The following is a 26,569-nucleotide window of genomic DNA, read 5'->3' as shown; positions in this document are numbered from 1 at the left end:
TATAAAACTCAATTATTAACGAAACATATGGGTCATTCCATGCCAAATCGACAAATTTATTACCTGACCTTTTTCGATTTCGCTAAAAATTTTCTATCTTTTTCTACCCCCCGAAAGACATTTTTCAGAATTTAAAAAAATTTTTTTTCCAAACTCAAAAAAAGTTACGAATTTTCGAAAAAAACCGCTCTTTTTTTTTTGAAAATGCTAGAACTTTTTTAAAAATTGACCGTTTGGGAACTTTTTTTTCAAAATTTTTGTTTTTAAATGTAGTTTTTGAAAAAAATATGAAAAAATTTTCAGAATCCCAGATATATGAAATATTTTAGTTTTTTTGAAAAAACCGTGATTTTCTCAAAGTTGGACCATTTTTTTTTTTTTTTTTAAAAAAACTTCAACTAATTCCGCAGTGATCCCCGCATATTTCAGGATGTGATCGCTATTGCTTCTAATTTTTTTTACTATTTAAAAAAAAAGTTTTTTTACAATTTAGTTTATTTTTTTTTTAACTTTTCGGCCAAATTTTTTTAGCTTACTCGTGAAACTTCAGAAGTTAAAAAATAATGTATCTTTCGAAAATTTTAAGTCGTTATCTTCCAAAATTTTTTTTTTTTTTTAAATTCATACTTCCAACCTCATATTTCTTATTTCTACATAAATAAAAATCACTTTTATTACTTGTCCTGAAATCAACACGGAAAAAAAAGTGATACAAATTTTACGTCAGGTGATGCTATATTCGGTTCACTACTAAAGAAAATACTGTATCATAGTATAGTAAAGTATAGGACATAATACATTAGATACAAAATTAGCGTCTAGAGTGATACAAATTTTACATCACCTTTTTATCCGTGAATGTATTTCATATAAAACATTTTCTTCTGACCAGGTTCTAATATTTATTGATTTATTTATTCATTAATTAGTTTATTTATTTACAATAACATCTATTCTTTATGATAACATCTATTTCCTTATTTCTTTTTACTTAATGATTGTCTTCTTTTTTTCACTGTGCTATGAGTTAAAGACTGATCCGAAAAAGAAAATGACTTAACTTCCACTATACCATCTTCCAACGGCGAAATTTTATGTATTTTCTGTGTTGCTGGGATGGTTTTGGCATTTTTAAAACGATCTTCTAGTTTGTCTTTCATCAGATTGTAGGCGTCAACTGTTGAGAATCGCACATTTATATTTGTCAAATTTTTTGATACCCATTCAAAAAATTGTACAGGTGTTAATATTTGCTCATCAGGTGGTAATTGCAGACTTGCTCTCGAGGCCCTCATTTTAACCGTCCCACCGACTCCGTCACAAGGCCCTTTGCCGTGAGCCGTTGCAAAAAAATTCCATTCAACTGGTACACCAAAATCTTCACGATAATGGGATAAATTACTAAAATGCTTATAATTTTTATACTGTTGCGGTGCACCATCCGAAAAAAAAAAATACTTTGGAGACTGTGGGCGAAAGAGATTTGATAAAGTCGAAAATAATTCCAGAATAAACATGGACAGCAATAGAATCGTGGTTTAAGCAGTCTGAAATTATAACCATACTCTGATGAGTTAGTTGATTATTAACCTTATAATAAATAACGACTGTGTAAACTGTTGCTTGATCGTTATTCCAATGGAATCCCGGTGCAGCATTTTGTACAATAAACGCATAATTTTCAGCAAAATCAACAATTACTATGAATTCGTTATCGGTTATCGATTCTTTTAGCGCTCTTAGATATGCCGATTGTTCTTTTGCAATGAAATTATGTGGTAATAGACCAACAAGCTTATCACAAAAATCATCAACAAAATCCGAAGCATTTTTCAGCGTTGTTTCAAGAGTTACTTTTGGGGTAGACACCCATTGTTTGTAACGAATTTCATCGATTGCATGATTATCCATTTCTGTGAAAATTAATTGTTTTATGTTGTCAATGCCTGGACAATTTAGACATGTATTGAAATAGCACTCAGTCTTGGGATTGTCACAGATAATAGCATTCACACAGTCGCTGTAAGTTTTCAATGGCATATTTGAACCTTCTGTTAATCGACTTAATTTACCTCCTAAAATCATTAATTTGACATTCTGATGAATAGAACAAACGCAAACTGTATGAGTCCCCGAACCACCAGCTAAGATACAGTGTTTTGGACGTAAAGATGCAAATGACGAAAATCCGATCTTAATTCCGGGAAATCTTGATTGAAATATCTTATGTAACTCCTTCAAATTACAGAGTACTAAGCGTTTTTCAATTTGAATTTTCGTACCATCATCATTACGCAATGAAACAAAATCTTTTTTCCCTGGCATAGGACTGCTCATTTCATCGTCATTATAAAAATTTATAACAGCTGATGACACTTCAACAGATAATCCATGGCCTGAAAAATTGAGTGATGATTAAAATTATATATAAATACGTATAAATTGTTCAAACAAAAATTAGTTAGTAAGTCAATATCTCACTCATTTTCTTTTCAGGTATTGATAATATTCCTTTATCAACTTCAAGATTTATTGCTACTCGCGCCATATACGTAGTTGTGCCCATTACTTCAACAATCTTCTCAATACTCCAACTTGACGGCATAAGAGTCAACATTTGTATACGTAAAGATTTGGTCGTATTGGTATCATGGAACTTTTCTCTTAATTTTGTAATTATTTCAGCAGCATCTGTGTTGCTGCATTGAAAATCTACAGGATTTGGAATTCCTAATGCCTTTTTCAAACTATCAGCAACACGAGAAACTTTATTGTTTAAATACGTTTCATCATTTACTCTTCTAGCTAGCAATGGAGATTGGTTTAATAATAATAAAGCTTCATTTACGATCGGACGAGTTATTTCCAAACTGAGTTCAGATAACGACGAACTACTTTGCTGAATTTGTGATTCTCCAACACTTGTTGTTGGATCTAAAAAAAAATAATCAATAGAAAATACAAAGAACAATGATAGTTGAACATCGAAACATAAAAGCTTCAAAAATACCTGTCAGGTTATTGCCTCCGGAATTATCAACTTCTATAGATCCGGTAAGAATATTTTCATCATTCTCAGAACGCTCATCGGGTTCATTGTCATCACTTTCATCAGAAAGACTTTCAGCGTAATGATGAAGTAATTTTTTATAGCATGAACTGCATATTCGATCAACAGTTGACAAATTGTATCGATTAGCTAAATTTTGTGGTACATTACGCAAAGATGATGTTTTCCGATGGTTCTCCAAATTATGTAGATTACAACATCGATCGCGAAACTTTGGCATTGTAATCACTTGTAAACAAAAATTCGATAAAAAGAACTCTCCGTCAAACTGTGTAAATTTATTTAATAATGTTATATCTTTGTGACACTTTGAACACATCAACGATACGATTATTCTTTTAACATAACCTTCATTTTAAGAGAATAAAGTAGAGATGATCTCTTTTTACCGATAGACGACAGTTTAAAAATTATCGGCTGAGGATATTTTTCTGCACACTTCAATAGTGCAGTTGTGATTTTTAGTACAAAAAAATTGAACAAATATGAAACAAAAACATAATTATCACTTAATTTTAAAAAAAAAAATTTTGGAAGATAACGACTTAAAATTTTCGAAAGATACATTATTTTTCAACTTCTGAAGTTTCACGAGTAAGCTAAAAAATTTGGCCGAAAAGTTAAAAAAATAAACTAAATTGTAAAAAAACTTTTTTTTTAAACAGTAAAAAAATTAGAAGCAATAGCGATCACATCCTGAAATATGCGGCGATCACTGCGGAATTAGTTGAAGTTTTTTAGAAAAAAAAAAAAAAAAAAATGGTCCAACTTTGAGAAAATCACGGTTTTTTCAAAAAAACTAAAATATTTCATATATCTGGGATTCTGAAAATTTTTTCATATTTTTTTTCAAAAACTACATTTAAAAACAAAAATTTTGAAAAAAAAAAGTTCCCAAACGGTCAATTTTTAAAAAAGTTCTAGCATTTTCAAAAAAAAAGAGCGGTTTTTTTCGAAAATTCGTAACTTTTTTTGAGTTTGGAAAAAAAATTTTTTTAAATTCTGAAAAATGTCTTTCGCGGGATAGAAAAAGATAGAAAATTTTTAGCGAAATCGAAAGAGGTCAGGTAATAAATTTGTCGATTTGGCATGGAATGACCCATATAGTCTTTCAAATTTGAATTCGCTTATTTTATACTAGAATTTAAGAGATCTTTTTCAAACATCTGTTACAAAAATAATTGGACCATCGTGACCTCAATTGATATGTATTATTCTGAAATATTTTTTAATAATTTTGCTAATTATAATTCTTCATTAAAATAATATAACATAATGAAAAAATATATTTGAACAAATAATAAGGCTCTCCAATCGATAGAAGAGCTACTCAACAATATGCTAGTTATTTAAAAATTTTCCATCACCTACTTCCTTGAAAATAAGTTATACGTCAGAAGAACTTCTGCTATTGTTCTTCACTAGATAATAGTTAAAACTTCAAGCACTTTTTTATAAATTACTTCTTTCAAACTGACGAAAAATAATACAAAGCCTCCAATAATAGACTTCTCTTTATAATTTTTGAATTGTAATTACCTAATTACCTATTCTAAAAAAACTTGGAGCATTTTTTTATAAACTTATGATTTTATAGTTCACCGGTAATAAAAATCTTATAAAGAACTGAGTAAACTTCTAAATTAAAAGCAATAGACTTTAATTTATGGGTCCAAGAACATTAAACTGATAAAAAAATTCACCATCATAAGAGTTAAGTGTTGTATCTTTCGATAAAAGAATTTTTTATAGAATCATATACTGCTCATTATGATTATTATGTTCATCAGCGAATTCCGGAAAAAATAGACCCGGAAAATTTTTTTTTTTTTTTATAACAAAAAATAAAGCAATTATTCTGCGGGTGCTTGTTTTTCAGGAAAATTATTAATGGAATATACCCGAGTCGAAATTTAAAACGTATCTCAGGCGCTTTAGGCGTTTAAAACGTATCTCAAGCGTCTCAGGTGTTGTAAGCGTGATTAAAACGTTTCAGACATTAGAAACACGGATAAAACAAAATTCGTTTGACAAAATTGACGTATTTTTTCCTGATACATGCAAAAATTAATAAATCCGGAAAGGTTGACCTTGTAGGCTATTTTTAAAACTTCCCGTTGTGTACGAGCTCAAAATGCTACAAAAATTATCTATTGAAAAATTTTACAAAATTTTTCAACACGCTCTTAACGCCTGAGACGTTTTAAACGCGCTTTCAACGCCTATGACGCTTGAAATACTTATAAACGTCTGAAAAACGTTTTAAATGCCTGAGACGCTTGAGATACATTTGAAATTTTGACTCGCGAATATTTTATAATAATTTAAATGAAATAATATGAATTTTTCATGACTTTTAAATTTGTTCCAGGTATATTTTTTCCGATTACCTCATCAGCATAGATATTTCAGGATGTAAAAAGTTTAAAAAGCATTAAAAAAACAGTTTATCCGACGAAAATTCTCAAAAATCGATTTGCAAATCCTTAATCCAGGTTGCACAGGAAAATAGATTTAAAATTTAGCAAAACATATTATTTTCATTTACTTCTCGGCGCACACAGGAGAAAATGGTCTTAAGATTCATGCATCAACGCAGTTAAACCGCAACACGAATAAAGTTACTCTATCAACTTCCACGGTTCTTAAATAAAAGTATTCATGCCTCAGGATCTATTTCTTCTGGCACTGACTTTATCCCTTTAGATTTAATATATTCTTTTTAACTATAAAGCACTACTACGAAAAAAAATATTTCTCAAAGAAAAGTTATTTTCTGAGCCAATTAATGTTTCGTTTCATAACTTTAAATGATTTATATTTCAGTGTTTGCATACTTACAATCATAAATGATAAATTACTTATGTACTAGTCTTTGAAAATCATAAAAATGATTAGTTTTAAAACAGGATTACAATACACAAAGAAAATAAAAAATAATAAATAAAAATTTAACTAATTTTTGTATTCTAAAAAATCTTCAGTATATAAAACAATAAAAGTTTCATTGGGGAAAATTTTATGCTTACATATTTTAGAACACGTTAAGTGATGAGTGAAAACATTATTTATATACCTCTCATCATCATTAATCTATTGACGACGTACACAAAATCCATGTTATTAGTGCCACCACGTTGTTAAAATTAAACGAGTAAGTTTCTGAGCTTCCGCTTCTAAACTTTCTGCTATCAAACTTCAAGTGGATGTTACAGCTTCTTAAATATGTTGAGTAACTCCATGAATTGATAATTCAATGGGAAATCTTATGCGTTAAAGCATGTTACTGTCAGTAGATAAAAAACTCAAAACTTAATATTTATTATTTATTTAGCCTCACTTTTTTTAGAATGTTTTTTTATAATAGTCGAAAAATAATTTTAATTGGAGTAAAATCATTAGTTTGCATTGTTTTTTTAATTTTATTAAAAAAGAAATACCTGTTTTGATAATTAAAAATATATAAATAATAAAACAGAAGTTTAAATTTTTTATTAAGCTTATTTTTTTGCATTATAAAATAAAGTGTCTCGTATGGCGAGTTTTTATTTCGCCGTAGGCTTTTTTTCATAGTCTCGCTATACTAATCTCAGCAAGTTGTCTTGACAAAACAAAAATTATAAAAGTATCTCGTCGCATTGCCACCGGCTGTGTGTCACCTGACAAACAAAAAAATAGTTATCTTTTTATATAACCCTCGACGTATGAAATGGATCGTAGAGTTGAAATTAAAAATTGCATATTAAATGTACCTACTGTTTATAAATGCCAATTTAAATTTTCTCTGATCTCAAAAAAATATTTAAATTCGCAGATCTATCATCATACCACTATGAATATATTAGTAAAAAGTGAAATAAAACGACAGCTCTGTATAACAAAAAAAAAAAATTTTTTTCTTTGATGTTAAAATAACCTTTGTACAGTAATATTTTTAGACATTTTTGTTAGGGGTGTATTGGCAACCCTCCAGCATTAAAAATGCCCATTGTAAACAGCTGACTAACGATGATGCTATCCCTTTAACTACAGACCATTATAACGAAGCACTCTCTATATCGGGCTACAACCGATCAAAAGCATCTATCAGCAATTAGTAAATGAGTGCCTCAGTACCTGCACTTGACACCAAAGCTAACTGAAGATAAGACCCACCGAGACACTTACTTACTTCGAGTGCTTATTTATTGAAGGTATTCTCTAACGAACTTTCGAAACTAAAATAAGATTTTAAATTCCAGAACGAACATTTATTACACCTTTTATCATCATTAAATCTCTCAATTATTGAGTATCAAAAAGTACTTTACTTCAACGGATCAGTAATTTTGATCAGCTATAGATACATAACGATGTTTTATCATTTATTGGATGATGATTTTTTTTTTATTTATAAATTTTTCAAGGTCAAAAATTTAAATGATTCAATTGTGGTACGTTACTGTTTTAATACTGTTTCATTGATAGGCATTTAATTACCAACTGACAAAAAAATATATCATAAGAAAATTTTCTTTCATAAAAATAGACAGAAAGTAGAAGAAAATTTTTTGTTTGAGTTTAAATCTTATAAGTTTTATACCAATTATCAAATCACTAATTATCTAATTATTTAATTACGATTAAACTCTAATACTAAGTTATGTTCAAGCAATATATAATGTATAATGCATAAAGTGTACACAATCATTTATATTCATGTTTAATAGCACACTATTTGATCAGGCTTTCATCAGATTATCTATAATCCTGTCAAACTTGTTTACATAATCATGATATTCATGATACATAAGGTTGGACGGAGGGGGCAAAACGAATTACTTGAGGAAATGTTAAGTTAGTAGGGAGTAAAATACGCTGAATCTTATGAGGACATTTTCTCGAGAGTACAAAGTGACAAATACACGGGAATAGATGTCTTTCTTTTCTCCCGTGGAGTTACATACTATTTGTTCTTCTACCAGGCCTAAAGTTGATTAAATGTAATAAAATAGATATACAGATAATGTATACTAGAATGTCCAGGGTCCAGGCAGAGCTTCGACGGGGTTATGTTGAAATATGACATCAAAAAAGATTCTAGGAAAAATTTTAAAGTTATTTGAAAAAAACACTTTTTTGAAATTATTACTTTACGATTTCTATTCAACACATCACCCGATTTTGATGCGGTTTGTAGCAATCAACGTCGTCTTTTATATTTAAGTGCTAATTAGATTTTCAAATTGATCGTAACATCTGTTTAAAAGTTATTCCAAAAAAAAAAAAATACATTTTATTTTCAATTTTAATTTTGAGATTTCTCAGAATTTTTCTGGTTAAATTTATGAATAAGTTCAAATTTATGAGGAAGTCTAAGTTTTGCTGAACCATATCGAATGACGTCTATGTTATGAAAGGCTTACATACACATACACACACACTCACACACATCCTCGTAGGAATATTCAGAACTAACTTCCTAGAACCTTCAAATGTGGAAATCTGATTTGAACTTGATTTTCGATGTTGCAATTAGAAATGGCATAATAAGAAACTAATTTGTTGGAAATTCTAAATAAATTTTTTTTTAGCTGAAGAAATCAAAATTTTTTTCACAGTAACTTTTTTGTTGAAAAAAAGTTTTCTAGATTTGATTAAATTAATTTCTCGTCACAACGATGCCGATTTTTTCAAGGGAAATTTTTTCTCTCAGTGTACTCAATAAGTAATAATAAAAATAATTCTAATTTTAATCGACAAGGCTGATCTGATTAAATGATCAAGTCAGTACTTAATATTATCGCTTAAATGTAATTGTTTTTAAAACAACGTGATAAAAAATATTGATTTCTTTCTTTCTGAATTCCTTCAGGGTCTTATACATAAAATATTATTTTTATCACAAAAATTAGTCGTGTTTCTTATTTCAAGATTGTGACAAATGTATCTTATTTATGATAAAGTCACGAATATTATGTAAGCACTAGTAAATACGTGTCTATCAAATTAAACTAAAAGTTTATTATTTAGATTTACTCTAATAGTGTGGTTCTTTCTACTACATATTGCGGTTTTCGATTCACCAAGGTGCAGTTGAGGTACAACAGGATTTATGTCCACTATGTTGAGAGTAATCACTTGGTTTATTCAAGTTATTTGTGACTTACGTTAATGAGCTATTAATTATTGTGAAAATAATTAGTATTTTGTAAGAAACGTGGAATTAGAATATCTAAAAGCGCAGGCTCCAAAGACTGATAAAATTATTTTAAAAATAAAATAACGAGTATGTAAATTATTCACAGGTGCAATCTTCACTCATGACCAAAAGGACAGTAGCACAGAGCTCGCCTTCAAATATGCCGTTTACAAAATCAACAAAGAGAAAATTATTCTACCAAAAACAAATCTGATTTACGACATTCAGTATGTACCAAAAGATGACTCTTTCCATGCATCAAAGAAGGGTAAATATTTTTTTACATTACATTTTTCTTGAATACTATATATATTAATGCGATTCAACAGTAATTTAAAATTTACATACTGTTTCCTTTTATTACTAGACTATTGTTACACTAAGCTGTCCTCAAAAAAGATAAACATTATAGAAAAATAATCCTGATAAATTACAGTTATGATAAACAGTTTTTATTTGGTTTTTAACCCGCAATAATTCTTAATGTAAGCATGAATTTCTCACTTACTTTATTATAATCCAGAGCTCTTGCTTAGGGTATTCCAGAAAGCCTATGGGTGGAGTCATTGCTTCAAGGAAAATTTATCGATATACCATATAATCTACCTGGATAACAGGGTACTAGCTGTGGCTACGCAATAGCTTTACCTCACGTTCATCTTCCGTTATACTATGCTTACCTTGCCTTGTAGTGTACAACAATGTACTCGATATCAACTATTTATAAACCATTAATATAATATCTACACATTTTATTGAGGACTGCGATAAATAAACGAATAACCGTTTCAATGACAACTTATATTAACAAAAATTACGAGAAATAATTGAGGGAAGGGAGGCCTATTAAAAAAAATTTTTTTTTTTAAAGATAGCTGTTACTCAATTTAAACTCAACAGGACACAAAGCTTAAACAAATCCAAAAATTACAACGAAAAATTTGACAGGATAACATAACTCATAGTGGAATTAATTAATTATCAATTAGCTACACTAGCTAGATCTCGCCAGTTATCTGGAAGTTGCTATTACAAATTTTTGATACATGCTGTCAATATTTTTAATTTATAACAATTACCATTACTCTGGATAGTTGAGTAATTCCAGGAAGTTAGCATTTTTTCTTTGTTCAAATTTGAGGTTCAACGTATGAATGCTAATTTAAACAACTGCGAAAGTCCTGACTCTAGTAATTATATATAAAAAACTATGGCTTAGAAAAATACATTTAACAGTTTTAAAGGGGGACCTACTCAGTGGGAATATTTTTGGTAATCGAAAAAAACAATTCTGACAACTTGGATCGGGAAACGAACTCGGATCTTTTGATTGCGCGCCAACAGTTCTCTTAGTAAAGCTATTCGTGACATTTTAGGTAATTATCATTGTCATTTAGTTCAACTTCAATTATTTTAAACTTTAATACTTAAATACTAAAGTCTCTTTTATTCTCAAGAGTTGAAATCAAAATGTGTCGTAAAGATAAGCGCTGCATAAATAAAAGTGAGAATCCTAATAAGAGGTTAAATAAATAGAAAAAAAAATATTCGATAGTAAGAATTGAATTATATTTTTATGATAATCATCGTTGATTCTAACATTCTTATCGTTTTCTTTATTTTACGGATAACGATATCGCCAGACATGAAAATAGTAGAGAGTAGCAATTATTACATTGCAGCCAAAATAATGTAATAAAAGTTGAGAACTAATTTCAAATCATAACTCAGCGATGCAGTGTTTTTGATTATTCTTCTGTTTGTTCAGTTTTAAAGATTAAGGTTATCGGCGTTATGATAAGATCGCTTTAACATTATTATTGTAATAATATAACCTAATAGTACAGAACTCAATAATATACTACAGTAGGAGTATATTGAGCTAAGGGTAGGATATGTAGCGTCCGATGTAATTTCTCAGGTTAGCTTTCTCTGTTGAAAAGTGTCAAATTAATCTTCATTAAATTATCTTGACAATAGTAGGCAAAATATATTAATTCCGTGAACTATCAAGACTATAATAATAAAAATAGTTGCCGAAATGAGGTAAAAAAAATTTTTCGATCGTAAAGCACTCTCTGATGCTTCGCATCATGAGTCGTGCAATACACACGACATGAAATATCAACAACAAATATAACCTATATAATATTCAGGCGCATGCGCGTAGGGCACGCATAATTTACTTCACTGTAATGTGAAATCGACATCACGGTGATACAATATTTGTATCACTTCGATCCGAAAATAACACCACTCGTAAGTTGGATTTTTACATCATTTATGGTACAAATTTTAAATCATATTTTTTTTTTGCGTGTAGATCGCATACTACGAGAGTCGCATGAATAGAAATGATCCAATAGTCTATTTTTTTTTTTTTAATTTTTACAATATCTAAAATTATTATTTATTCGATGAGCTATAAGCAATCACATACTATTAAATAACGAAAAAAAAATTGATTGTTTTTGGAATGTTCTATCCTTTGATAAGAATCAAATATGATTGTGAAAGACTATATCTAATATTTAAGTTTTTAGAAAAAAAAATTATTACTTAAATATGTATACTGTTGAATCTAGAAAAATTAATATTATTTTCAAAAATTTAAAAAAAATGCATGGATGTAATTGTTAAATTAGAACATATTTGTTACAATCTCAGTGTATTGAAAGTTTAATGAATATACAAAGATTTTTATGCTAGTCTGATGGCTAAGATCCAAGATGTGAAACTATTGATCTGTACATAAGTTTCAAGGTTAAGTCTGCGTATTATAATTTCAATCATCGTTGAATTGCTAAAACAAAATCTACATACGCATGTAAATATTTTAATTATAACCTAATGAAAGATAAAAGGGTATAGTTAAATTTTTATGACAATCTGACGATTAAAATTAGGATATAGAACTAATAGCTAACACATTAGCTTTCAAATATTTGTAGTTGATAGTTATTAATGCACATTAATAGTAATTAAAACGTTATTACACAACAGTGTATTAATATTTTCAACTAACAATACCTATTAATATCTTTAACTTGATTAAGAGCATAAACCGTGAAAAAATTGAATTTACAATAAAGACAACTTATTTTTTTGGTAAATTAGTACTAACCGATCGATACATCTTACAGTGTAAAAATCTGCTTACAAAAGGAAACTCGCTCAAACAGTCTATAAATAAATCATTGATTTTCCACTTTGAATAATTTTCATCTCATGCACTTGTAAAATAATTTTTAACTTTAAAGAAATTGATTTTTTGGGGATAAATAAGGAGTATTAAATGTCTCCGGTTCCTTTTTCCCACTTTTATGCTCAACTGCACAAAAACTTTAGATGCTATTCAATGAAAAGCTGTCGAGAAATTACAAAAAAACAAATAGAAAAAGAAATTCTAGTACACCAAGTTTTAAATATAGGAGACAGTGACTTAAAGTTATATATGTATACATGCTGACAAAAGTTAATATTTTCTAGAAAATTGAAAAAAATGTTTTATCTTTGTTAATCAAAATTTCAAATTTAATGGCGCAATTTCATTAATAAATAAATGGATAAACAGAGACGTAATAAAAAAAAAAATCAAAGTATTGAAAATGTTCGAACAATATTATATCTTTAATTTCGATAAAATTTTAAATTCATAAGATTGTTAAAGAAGATCAAATGAGCAGCTCTAAGGGAAACCTGAATTCCAAAAACAAAGAGATGCTATTTCAGAAACTGTACTATTATTGTTCAAGTGAACGAGCATTCTGAGTAATTAGATTTTAATCTAACGAACAGATTTAACGTATAATTACTTTGATTAAACAAATATCGAGTGGTTTTTAGTACGTTATAGTCACCCAAACTTCAATATCGCGAGATAGCCAGATATCTTGTTTTTATCGATTAATAAAACCAAGTATTACACTCAAGGACTTTATATGAGGACATTGAACTTATTCTAAGACCATTTCTTCACGATATATTATTCTATTAATTTATACGCGATATTTCGAATTATTTAGAGTCTATAACTCGAAAGAAATGTTATTTCCCTATGAGGTATTTATAGCACATATTAGTACTCTATAATTCGAAGTTCTCAAGAAAGACTCGATAAGTCGAAAATACTAAAGTGATGATGTCAACCCCTGAACATTTCTTTTTCTAACTCATGAAATTAGCTCTCAGTAATATTGTTGAAAAAATTTATTTTTAGAGTAATTTTGTATTTAGTCGGTTTTCAACTTTTGTCGCAAGATGAGCAAATTAGGTGCCATGAATTAGGTGCCTTTGTAAATCAAAGTTTGATCCGTAACAACCTGTACGTCTCGAGATACTTGCTAAGTCTAGAACCCAATAACTCGAAATTATTACATTCCTTGGGATTCTAGTTGTCAAGATTTTACTGTAGTAAAAACCTTTGAACCTTTAATAGCCACGTATTAAGAACTTTTCAAAATTTTATGTTAAAAATTTAAAAAGTATCGGTTAATATGAGTTTTGACTCAAATAAAATTTAGACAATAATTATCTAAAATCAATTAATATAATTTAGAGTAGAAATTTTTATGCTAGAGTGGAAAAAATACGAATCCTCTTGAAACGAGAAATTGATCTAATTGTTGTGATTCATAAGAGTTATGGATCTAAACCAGAATTGATATGTCTCAGCATACTCTCTAATAGATTTATCTATACCTGGGCGTGATAATTTTAATTCTGAAAAAAAGTTTTGAAAACTTTTGTCTGCAGGCAATTCATTTCTACCTCAGTAACGGAACATCTTTGAGAAGAGCAAGTCCGTGGCTGTAAAAGCATCTTATTTCCGGTGTTACTCAAACAAAGTCTTTCTGATCTTTTCAAGACAAAACTTTTACTTTTTTTTACCTTACTTGACATCTTGAATTTCCGATAGAAATTTATTTTTTATTTTCTTTAAACGTATTTTAAACTTACTTAACATTTGATAACTTGAAACTCTTTTGAATGTTTTATCATTAATTACTTCTGAAATTAAGTTTCCTTAAAAAAATATATTATAAAAAATCAAGGCTCCGTTTTACGATAATATTCGCGTATGAGTCAATCATAATAGTCAAAAATAAGCAATAAACTTTTTTTATTAGAGACATTTCTGAAATGTAGAGAGTTAAAGTTATTTACAAGTACTCATGTATCCCTAAAATACAGTAGGCGGTGATTCTAAATAATGTCTGTCAGCTCTTAGAGCTAAGTTACGAAAATCGTATTAAAAATACGTACTCTATCCTCAAGCTAAACTCACAGGTGCTTGACGCAAGAAAACGTCACTGTTAGTTTACGGAGGCATCGTACTTTTTTTTTTTAGATAGTAAATCATGAAAAGTGGCACAAAATTAAATGATTATGAATTAATTGTAAATTGTAAATAATTTTTACAATGTTATCCGCTCTGTTCTCTTGAACTCTACTCTTTTTTCTTATTAAGCGATTAGTCTACTTGGCATGCTACAAAAAAAGAGTTTTTTTTTATGAATAAAAAATATTTTCTACTTTTTAATACTAAAAAGTTTCATAACTTTTCTACATCATCTAAATTTCTTTGTTAAAATCATTTCTTAAATGTTGTAAATGTCAATATATAATATGAAATTTTGTAACTTACTTCATAATTTTTTTTTTTTAGCGAAGAGCCCATATATGTGACCCTTTTATTAAAATCACATGAAAAATTGAATTTGTTTTGTATTGAAATTTTTTTTGAGATCCCATCACAGAAGCAACTACACGTAAAGAATAAGAATACATTGGATATCACTCCAGATTATACTGAATGAAAAAAAATTTCAGATAGTAGCTAGTATGATCCAGATATCACCCAGTATAATCTGGATTATACCAGCTACTATCTGAAAATTTTTTTCACCACAGATATCACTGAGTATAATTTGGGATGATATCCAGTGTTATCTTGTTCTTTCCGTGTACACCATTAAAAAAAAACCTTTATGAATTAAAATTTTGATGCACTGAACCCCATAAAAATTTATTATCAACACAACATAAAAATATTTTTTATCATAAAAGCAATGATAGCAATCAATTTCATTTATCCTTTCATTTGAACAGATATAGCCTGTTCATAGCCAGACATGGTCTACAACGGCCTTTAATAGTTAGAGGAAAGTGGCAGAGAATGAAGAAGTACTGAAAGTCCTTAAAAAACTCTCCTAACAACAAGTGCTTCATTCCTAAGCTTTCCATCATTCTGTTCTGTTATCTTCTTTATCACAAGTGCGTAAAACTATTCCTTAAAAGATAATAACAGCGACAAATAAATAAATTGCTTGGCAAAAAAATTTAACTTATCAAACAATCGTTTTTAATTGTAAGAAAATTAATATGGGAATAGTTGACTCTTTATCATAGGAAATTTAATAATTAATAATTACAATTAAATGCCAAGAAACTGCGCGAAAGCAACAATAAGGATCTCCGAAATAAAATAAGCGTCAAATAGTTGCATAAAATTACCGGCACTCCGCATCACACATATGACAGCGCAATGTGTTCGTCGTCTTGGCAACCGCAACGTCGGCGGTTAAAGAGATTAACTTTCCTATTTATCTCGGGACATTTGCCATCAGCTGCGAAAAGTTTTTTACATCTCGACGCTATAAACAAATCCGCCCAACTCCCACACTGGCTCGCATCCACGTCAGTTTTGTTTTTCCGTTTTATTTATTCATTTTATATTTTATTATATTCATTTTTTTTTTTTCCGATTAAACTCTATACTTCTTTTTTGGTAAATTCCGATACATCCATATAGCTTACCCTTTCGATTCTGTTTACATACTTCTCTCCAGTCATAATCCTCTCACGGTATTACACCGGAAAAATTTATAGCTAAATAAAAACAATCCGTACTGGAGTAAAAAAGTTTCATCCATTTAAAATCATCGGTACTCTATTTTTGCTGTTTCATTAAATAATAGAAGGTTATTCAAATAATCCTCTGCGGTTAACGGATGAATTGACTTTTTAAATCTAACAATATATTTTTGTTTATTCATAATAAAATAGTATTTTGTTTTAGTTTATTTGAGAAACTTCTTAACAACTCGATAAATAAAAAATTTTTTCTGTATAAATCAAAAACTTTATGATCAATAACTTATAGCTTGAAAAACTAAAAAACATGCATTGAAAAAAAATTCATTTTATTGTAAAAAAATTTGAAATGCTTTTATATCGATTGTAATAAATAAAATTAATTTTTTTTTTTTCAATCATTCTATTCTTATTTCAAACTAATTAAAAATCATTCAAAATTATTTTCTTTTTTTTTTTATAATAAAAAAGTATAGAATTAAAAACGAAAATCATGAAATTGTGAGGTTTATATTAATTAGGACAACAATTACTGTAACTTACAAATAATGAATGCTTAACTTGCAAAATCAGTGATTTTTTTGTTTTGATGATTCAGGGCAGGACACTAAGATAAATTTGGCATGTGTGCAAATTTTTGAATTGATTAAACGTCTTTAAGGTGGTAAAAATTATGTTGAAAAACTCCGTTATGTAAATACATACACGTCAATCTAATAAATAAATAAATAAGTGAGTTAATAAAAAAAAAAAATCTTATGCATCAATAACGCTAGTAAATTTTTTTTTAAAAATGATGAGAAAAAAAATTTTATTTGACACAAAAATCATCCCTCTAACCCTCCAACATTGAAATACGCTTATAAAGGACTAAACAAGAGGAAATAGAGTTCCGGGAGTTAAGACCTTTTTTGTAAGAAATTTCCGACTCTTTAAGAATCCTTTTTCGAATTTCCGCTATCTATTATAGTTTTTTTGTTAAAAGGGACAAAAGAATTGTTTTTTGCTTAGATTTGTTAATACATATGCCGGCCTTATTCTCCACAATCACAATACTTCTTGATCTCATGAAAAAAAAGGTTTAAGAAATAAAAATAAGTAACTATGTAATCACACAATCGACTTTTAGCTGGAAGTTTGAAGTTTATAAGAGTTACAGTTGTATTTAAAAGTAATTTTTGAGTGATTATGATTGCCTTAATCATCAAATGTTAAATGACAAAGTTTTGCAGAAATCTTTTAGATAAATTTTTACTTCAAGTACTCTGTCAAAAATTCTACAAATCCGCTGATGTCCATTAGCGTTCCCTTCTAATCTCAAAGCACTTTGTGCCAAATGAAATTTTTACAACCCAAATATGGAGTAAACCTTTCTAAGAATGAATAACGCCAATATTTCATCTATAAATAAACGTAATCGTATGAATGATCGTCCAACAATTTTTAACTATATTTTTAATAAAATTTCCTATTAATTTATCAATAAAAATTTTTATCTTTTCGAAAGATCAAGTCTTCTTAAATAGTATTTATTCCACTCATTTTTAAGATGAATCCTGTTGATTTGGGAGTTAAAAATTATGAATATATTAAAGAAACTACTGACATTTGATGGACTTTCTAAATTTTTCTTGTAAGATTTTTTATTATTATTAACTGTCAATAACAATGTAGAAAAAAAGGATTTCTCTAATTTTATTATTTTTCTACTATTCTATTTTTTTTTTTCATCATTTAATCGTAATCAGTATATGAGTAATACACTTTGAATTTTCAAAACTTTTTATGGATTAATTGGAAAAAAAAAAAATGAACAATTTACTTAAATGAGTAAACAATTTAAACTTTATTTGATTAAAAAATAAAATAAAAAAATAAATCAAGTTTGAATGCTAATGAAAATAAATTCTATAAATATATCACAAAAATAAACATTCGGAATGAATTATTCGATTGACAAAAATCTGGCAATATAATACTGAGGCAGACGTGAAATGGTTTTCCACCCTATTCCAAAGTGAATCGCTGCGTAAAATAGTGAAGCGTTTTTATCCTTTACGGCCGAAAATAATTAAATTATAAACATGAATTATTAAATATTTTTTTTTTCGACCGAAATTTAGAAAAATGATCAAGCGAGATCTAATAAAAAATAAATGCGCCTTTAAATAAAAATCGTGATAAAGCTGAAAAAATACTGTTTAGAAGGGATTTGCTCATCTAATATAAGAATCATAATAAATCTCAAACATTATTGTCTCGATAGAGAGAGCTTTTATTTTTTTCTGATATTACCAAGATAAAGCAAAATGTCTCGTCAAATATTTGGATCGTTTGAGTTTCTCCAATGACGAAAATGAGAGGTTGACTAACAGCCACGAGATAGACAGGCTCTCTTATGTACAGAAAAGAAGTGCGTTAAGGCGGATTTTTATACTAATAATAAGAACTATATATAAGCTTTCTAGCTCGAACATTTCAATATTAAACCCATAGTATGCTATGAGCAGGAAACTTTATGAGAAACTTTCTATAGATCTATATATATTTCGTTCCCTAAAATCAAACAATCTTCATGACCCTACATATTAACTTCTCTACTGACACGTAGATAATAACAATAAAACTTTATTTGTTCGAACATAATCACAATATTAATAATAAAGAAAAATAAATTTCCGCAAATTACGTTTAAAGGAAGCTCAAAAAAATTGACAACAAATTTCTTTACCATTGGAGTCTGGGTAGGTGGTATTTTTTGGTAACTATTTATTATCATTTATATGTTGTTTTCACTATAATTTTTCATGGCTTTTTTCCCACTTTAAATATATAATTTTACGAAGAAAAAAAAACTCAAACATTGAGATATTTATTTAATTTCTTAATTTCAACCAGTTATTTATTTATTTATTTTTTTTTAATTGAAAATAAACTTAACCGTTCCATGAGATGATTCAATTCTACATCAAAGATATCTTCTTAGTCATTTAAGTAAATTTTGAACAAAAATATTACCAAATTACAGAAACTTGTATGAATATTCATTACTTAATAATACAATAATGTCTTTGTATGCAACAACTACCACCTAACAATTCTCAAAATAAACACTTGCAGTAAAATGAGTCGTGACATTACAAACAAACACTAAAGCCTGGCTCTACTATCACAATCTGTTTCTCTACCATCGAAATATATTTACTTAAAGTAGCGATGTTGATTAGTACATCAACATTGTTGAAACAAATTTATCTAAGATAAAAAGAGGAGTTACAATATCAACAATGCAATCTCATCACCTCAATCTAAAAATATTATAGTTCTAACGAGAAAATCTCAAGTTTAGATTTTTTACGCAACTGCATATATACGAAGAAATGAGAAGTTAAGTTTCAAAAGGGTATCTTTTTATTTTTGATTAATCGAGACAAAAAACTGGTTATCTTTAATTATAAATATTTTTATTAAACTTTTTTAATTTAGCTACAAAGTGCTATCGGTTATGAAGCTACAATTCGATTTTTATTCCGAAATCTTCATAATTCTTGAAGTTATTAATATTAAAAAGTTCCTGAACTGCTTTTATAAAATATGAAAAAATACCTTTTTGAAAATCAGCTCCTCAAATATTAAAAATGTAAAATTTTTTATTTATATAGGGTAGAAGTACCGTTTGTGGTCGCTGTATCGTTTATGGCCATTTATTGTCCAAATAAACGATAAAAATGAATTTATATTAAAATAAACTATTACAAACTCAATTTGTTTTTCATGGTTTTTATTATAAAATAGTTTTTTATTAATATATAAATTTATTATAAATTTTTTTTTTAGCAAAATTATCATTTTTAAATAATTTTAGTCTCAAACTGTTGGAATAATTTGTATCATTACCACATTAATATAAATTGTCTAATTATTGAATTTATACAAACACCGCAAAAATACAATTATTTCTGTGAATTTCAGCTTGTCAACAGGTTAAATTTGGCGTGCAGGCAATTTTCGGTCCATCGGACCCCATACTTGGTCAGCATATACATAGCATCTGTGATGCACTGGACATTCCACATTTGGAGGTCAGGTTGGATTTGGATTCGGAGGCGAAAGAATTTAGTATAAATCTTCATCCCGCACAAAGTCTACTCAATACTGCTTACCAAGACGTTATGAAGTTTCTTAATTGGACAAAAGTAGCTATTATTTATGAAGAAGATTCCGGTAATTGTATCCTTTAAGTTATCTAATTTAAACTAATTCCTATTTCGTCTGGTGGAGCTATTTCTTGATGAGTCGTGTGTTTAAATAATTTACGGTAATTAAACTTTTCCTCTTATTTTGGATAGATAAAATCCTAAAACTCGACGGAATATAACTTTTATATTAATTTAATTTTCCATTATATAATAATTAGAATTAACCTAAATTAGTCGTCGGTCGTTAACTCAAAATATAATTTATTAGTTAAATTTTCTCGGGTGTCAACTTTTACTAATCCGATTAACTTCGCATTTTACTAATTGTTTCTTCGCCACCACACAAACTTTTCCCACTCTACTCAAGATCTCGTTCCTTTGGTACTCTTGGCATTATTTCAATCCTATCGATCGGATTTGTGAATAGACGACAAAACTTTTCTGTTTTTTTTTTTTTTTCTATCACTAACTCAAAACAAATAATTATAAAATATATATATATATATATATATATATATATATATATATATATATATATATATATATATATATATATATATATATATATATCAAAATAATTTAACCAGAAAGTCAATTAATTTGAGCAGCTTTGAAAAATAAACAAAAATGACGTAACTTTAGCTTTTCAATTTATGCTAAATTATTCCAGTAAACCCATCCAATTTTATTGAGAAGTGAAAGCTTGTTATTTTTATGTACAAAAAATTATCCTTATTATTTGAAGACTAATGTTATTCGCGTTTTGCAATCGTAGCTCTCCACTCAAAACTATATCTATAATTTTTAATGTATATTTGCTTCGAAAACATTCATTCTGTTTCTACTAACAATGCGTACTGGGATAACAAAGGAACATTAATAAAACAGATAAATATTTATTTCCGTTGATATATATAATCATTGCTTTAATTAGTATAAAAAACAAACAAACGAACAAACACGTGAACAATAATTAAATAACATTTTCGTATAGTCTGCAAATAATGGAATCCGAAAAAAAGGCAAATTTTATTAAGCTTGAATTTTATACTATAATTTTTTGAATCCCACACACACTCGAAAAAAAAAACATTTTCATTACCACCCGTGTAAAAAAAAATTGTCCCAAGCTTGGGACATCCAAACGTGACACAATTTGGGACAATTTTGGGACATCTTAGAAATAATCAGAAATTTTAAAATAGTGCATTTAAGTAATTTTTCGTCAATTTTACGTATTTTTTTGAAAATTTTCAGAATGATTTTTCAATTGTACTACAATTTTAAATAAACGTTTATTAAATGATTTAATAAAAAAAAATTTATTTTTTCACAGCTGTAAATTTGTCTAGAAACTAATGGATAAAACATTTATTGCACTGAAAAAAAAGTATGAGTCCCACACTTATAAATTTCAGTGATATTGAAATACTTGATATTACGAATATACTTAAACATTGTTTGAGTCTCAGCGCAATATTTTTAAGCACTACACTGAAACTCGTTTAAGTCATACACTTAAACCGAGTTTGAGCGCCACTGCAAAACTCATATCAGCAATACACTCAAATCCTTATAGTAATAAATTTACAGAATAAAAAAAGAAAGGTTATGTAAATAAATATTGCTATACATTAAAGAAATGACAATAAACCCATTTATTTTAAAATTAAATTTATTTAAAAATTAATAAATAATTAATAATAATTATAATATAAAATACAGAATATTAACATATATGGGACAAGGTATATTAATATTAATATAATTAGTTTTTAGTTTTTAATGTTAAAATAATAATTTTAGTGATGGTTAGATCGTACAATTATAAATGATTGATCGGAATTTTTTGTTATACAATGTGGCCGGGTGTCAAATAAATGATCATACAAAACAATATCATCAGTATTTTATTTTATATTAATTTTTTGAAATTTAATTTAGCAGATATTTGATCATTTTAAGAAATTTTTTGATAAATAAATTATAGCAAAAAAAAATGAGGAAAAAAAATTAACATGTAGAAATTAAAAAAAATTAATAATCGAATTTTTAAAAAATAATTTTTTGGAATAAAGTTGTTTGTTAAATAAAATTAAAAAATTATCAAGTGTCTGCTAACTTTAATGTGATATTAATTTTGTACTTATAAAAAACTAAAAGAGTTGTCAGATATTTATTTATAAAAATTTTTAAAAATTAATATCAAAATTGTTCCTGGTGACTCAAATATGTTAATTTTTTTTATTTTTTAATTATTTATTTTATTTTTTTTTAATTTATTAAGAAATAATGATTAAAAATTAATGTTAGGATGTTACATTTATTATAATAAAGGTTAACCTCGGTTGACAACGTGTTTAAATTTTACAATATCATAAAATTACATACCTTCAAACACTTGATGATAGGATGACAAATTCCACTTGGTTAATTTATTTTTCACCCACGGGTCCATAAATTATTATTTTTAACGTCAATTATATAAATATTTTTTTTAATGCTCTTGAGAACGATGTTTATGTTAAAGGTATAAACACGGGGAAAAAAAGAACGAAATACGCACTGAGTTTTACGCGGGAACTTTTTTTACTATACTCTCTAGACTTGCAATAGTATCGTACGGAAAATATAAGTCACTCACTTAAACAGAGTATTCTGATAATACTTAAACTTTTTTATCATATTCGCAATACCAATTCATTAAAAAAGTGTATACCAATAGGACTTAAACTTTTTTTTCAGTGTGACTATTTTTAGGACAATTTAAGGACAATTTTAGGACATTTTTGGGACATTTCAAAAATATTTTTAGAACTTTTTAAAAATATTTTTAAGACAATTTTGAACGTTTTTTAAATGATTTTAAAAAAGACAATTTATTTTTGCACGGTTATAGATTTATCGTAAGATTAATGGATCAAAATTTTTAGGACAATTTTAGGACATTTTTGGGACTTTTTTGGAACAAATTTAGGACATTTTTGGGACATTTTCGGAACAATTTTGGGACATTTTAGAAATATTTTCAGAACAATTTTTAACGTTTTTAAAGAAATTTCTTTAAATCATTTTAAAAACGTTAAAAATTGTAGTACAATTGAAGAATCATTCTGAAAATTTTCAAAAAAATACGTAAAATTGACGAAAAATTACTTAAATGCACTATTTTAAAATTTCTGATTATTTCTAAGATGTCCCAAAATTGTCCCAAAAATGTTCCAAATTGTGTCACGTTTGGATGTTCCAAGCTTGGGACATTTTTGGGACAATTTTTTTTTACATGGGCAATAACACAAATTTGTGAATTAATGTATCTCAAATCTTGAACCGGAATGACTTTTATTGCAACATTTTATTCTTTGTTTTTTTTTTCTTTTTAACATATAACTTTTACCGTGTAAAATTTTCAAAAAACTTAAATCTATTGCACGCCTCATAAGCAAAGCAGATGAGATTGTGCTCTACACACCCCTTAGAAAAATCAAGCGATTTCTTGAACTGAAATTGTCTCTATTTATTTTCTATTGCACTTGTAAAATAATATTTACATATAAATGTCATGGAAAAACACTTGTTACATTTAAAAAAAAAATTTTACTTTTTAAATAAATAAAAAAAAATGTTTCAAAAAATTATTCCGTGGACATCCGGCTGTCAAATGCTTGAAAACTGGCGTGGTCACGATAACTGCCGAAAAACTTAACTGATCAAATCCATTTCTTTTTTATACGCTTTAGTATGATCTAAAATTAAGTCCTTTCAAAGATCACGATCTAATTCAATCTAGTGTATTTATAATTTGCAATAAACTAAAAATCCACTAATCGTTTGTATATCTATATCTATGTAAATAAGGTTCGTTTACAATACAAGCACAGTACATTTTCTTTTCTGGTTGGACAATGGCGCGAAAGATATAAAAGTATTTTTTGTATTTTATTTTAATCAATTTTTTTATAAAAAATGAGATTATGAGGCGTACACTTTTGGATTTTCCAAACTTTTTTTGATTTTACACATAAAAAAAGTTTAATGTTCGTTTAATCAACAGACTTTAGTTTTAAAGTACATCCACGAATGAATGTTATCGATTTAAAATGATTTTATTGACTGGTAGAAAAGTTCCAAGACGAAACACAATAATACCAATCTGTGAAAACTTGTACAGAAAAATTGTTAAAAACATAAAAAAAAAAATTGATCAAAGAATAATTAAAATAATTTTAAAAGAGTTATACTCTATTGATGAACTTTTTAGCCACATCCTTTCAAACCCCGTTGATCAGAATGAAAAATTTCCTCAAAATTCTCGAACTTGTTATCTATTCGAAACACGAATATACGTCTTTTTTCTTTATTACTATTTTTAAGCTTAGCCATGCACATACAGATGTGTGTACGTGTGTGTGTTTAAATTTCATACTGCAAACATACGAAAATCATGCACGTTTGAACATAACGTAAATCAACTGATGAAAATAATAAATTTCATTTACGTACCCCAAAAGCATAGTAAACGGCTACATTATTATATAGATAGAGGGTCATTTCATTACACCAAACTTACGATAACCGTTTGCTACCTTGATAACTACATTTCATACCTAATATAACATCAGTTAATCCTACATAATTCCCTCATTTACTCTCGAGACTTCAGACTTCAAAATGAATATTCAACGTATCTAGAATAAATATTAAAAGAGCAATGAGTGTAATCTGCACACACACACACACACACACACACACACACACACACACACACACACACACACACACACACACACACACACACACACACACACACACACACACACACACACACACACACACACACACACACACACACACACACACACACACACACACACACACACACACACACACACACACACACACACACACACACACACAAATTTCATTCCAATGAATTTACTGCGTTTGCCCGTATTTTACTTAAAAAAACTCACTAAATTTGGTGATTCTTGTAATTAAAAAAATAACGAGTAAATCGCAAATTTTCATAGAAACTTTTCAGATTTTATTTAATAAAAAATAACTGCTCCATTTTAATGAGATCTTCAAATGACGAATATAATAAATCATAAAAAATCTATTTGAAATACCGAGGCATGCTCCATTTGCAAACTTAATAAAATTATTATGTTGCAAACTTTATATAAGTAAATTTACGGACCTACGTATATACTTTAACATCACCATGTATATACAATACACATCCTCGATTTATTTGTGTGGACAAAGATGAGAAATGATGGTGATGGAATCCACAAGGTTTGCTAGGATGATTCGATTTATTTATTTGAGCCTCCGATCGCGGTTGAGTAACGCACGTAGGTGTACGCATACATAATCTCGGCCAATGTTTGCTCGAGTCAAAGCCTCTGCTCAGGATTTCTTGCTTCGAAGCGTCAGTAACTCATCCATGTCGATATCCTAGAAATCATCATACTGAATTACATGATACAGTTTTTAGCTATAAATACATTTTGATCCATACATTACATGTGGAGAAAAATTTATTTTACGTACTGAGAGCAAGAAAAATTATTGTCTACAAAAGAATTGTTGGCTCAAGAATTTATTGGAATAAACCGTTTTAATGTATTAGTTTGTTTTTAAATGAATATCTGTTTTCATTATTATAGATGAACATACGAACATACGTTATTTGAATGGAGAAAGATCTATTTTGATCAATCGAACAATTTTTGAAACAAGGATATATATTCTCCATAATTATCAAGAATATATGTAAGAACATATGTTCTTGTGTCAAGAACATTTTATTAATGTTAGCTTACTCGCAAGATATAGTTTGTGCTATATATTAGTTTCGCTTTCACTCGGTAGTGATGACTTTCCTACGGACTATCTCTGATTCGCTTTTACTTTTGATTACTTTTGTTTACTTAACTAGTTTCTACATTTTTACGGTTATATATTCCAAGTATATTATTTGAACAAATATTAATTTTTAGGTAGATTTATTTATAAATCTAGCTATTGTAGCCAGTCTCAAATCGAAATTTAAAGGAAATTTTGTTATAATCTGTTTTCTTTATTCACATTAAGCCGAAAAATGGCATTGGCTCCGAAGTTTATACATGTATTCATGTATACATATGTATGTGATATAACGCGCCTTGTCGGCAAAATTGCGCCCACAGTTCTCAACTAATATTTATAAAATTTTGTTGGCTTATTTGATGACTTCAT

The 26,569-nt window shown here is 27.9% G+C and overlaps 3 protein-coding genes across 6 annotated transcripts in view; 1 reads left to right on the top strand and 2 right to left on the bottom strand.

Annotated features, from left to right (window-relative positions):
- LOC141531489 (glutamate receptor ionotropic, kainate 2) overlaps positions 1–26,569 on the top strand; it is a 121,739-nt gene that overhangs the window by 31,030 nt on the left and 64,140 nt on the right. For 3 of the 4 annotated variants that reach the window (XM_074249336.1, XM_074249338.1, XM_074249339.1), the window contains exons 3-4: positions 9,358–9,519; positions 20,100–20,351. In XM_074249336.1, coding sequence (XP_074105437.1) covers positions 9,358–9,519; positions 20,100–20,351 — 414 coding nt within the window. Of the gene's footprint in view, positions 1–9,357; positions 9,520–20,099; positions 20,358–26,569 lie in introns of all 4 variants that reach the window. The other variant, XM_074249337.1, reaches the window with a different exon arrangement.
- LOC141531490 (uncharacterized) lies at positions 894–2,384 on the bottom strand. Its single transcript, XM_074249340.1, has 2 exons — positions 1,591–2,384; positions 894–1,177 (listed from the first exon to the last, which is right to left on the bottom strand). Exons 1-2 carry the CDS (start codon positions 2,335–2,337, stop codon positions 1,160–1,162), a joined length of 765 nt encoding a protein of 254 aa, XP_074105441.1. The 5' UTR covers positions 2,338–2,384; the 3' UTR covers positions 894–1,159.
- Positions 2,462–3,370, bottom strand: LOC141531446 (uncharacterized). Its single transcript, XM_074249282.1, has 2 exons — positions 3,011–3,370; positions 2,462–2,934 (listed from the first exon to the last, which is right to left on the bottom strand). The coding sequence occupies exons 1-2, from the start codon at positions 3,288–3,290 to the stop codon at positions 2,462–2,464; spliced, it is 753 nt and encodes a 250-aa protein (XP_074105383.1). The 5' UTR covers positions 3,291–3,370.

This window comes from Cotesia typhae, unplaced genomic scaffold (genome assembly GCF_013202065.1).
Source record: "Cotesia typhae breed Kobodo isofemale line unplaced genomic scaffold, CoteBio_Ctyphae contig_5, whole genome shotgun sequence".
Lineage (NCBI taxonomy): Eukaryota > Metazoa > Arthropoda > Insecta > Hymenoptera > Braconidae > Cotesia > Cotesia typhae.
Note: the sequence above shows the minus strand (reverse complement) of the source record. Positions and strands in the feature narration are given on the sequence as shown.

Coding starts and splice junctions, on each gene's coding strand:
- LOC141531490 (XM_074249340.1), bottom strand. CDS start 2,337: ATGAGCAGTCCTATGCCAGGGAAAAAAGATTTTGTTTCATTGCGTAAT.
- LOC141531446 (XM_074249282.1), bottom strand. CDS start 3,290: ATGCCAAAGTTTCGCGATCGATGTTGTAATCTACATAATTTGGAGAAC. Junction 2,935..3,010: donor CGGAGGCAATAACCTGACAG/GTATTTTTGAAG, acceptor ATTTTTTTTTAG/ATCCAACAACAAGTGTTGGA.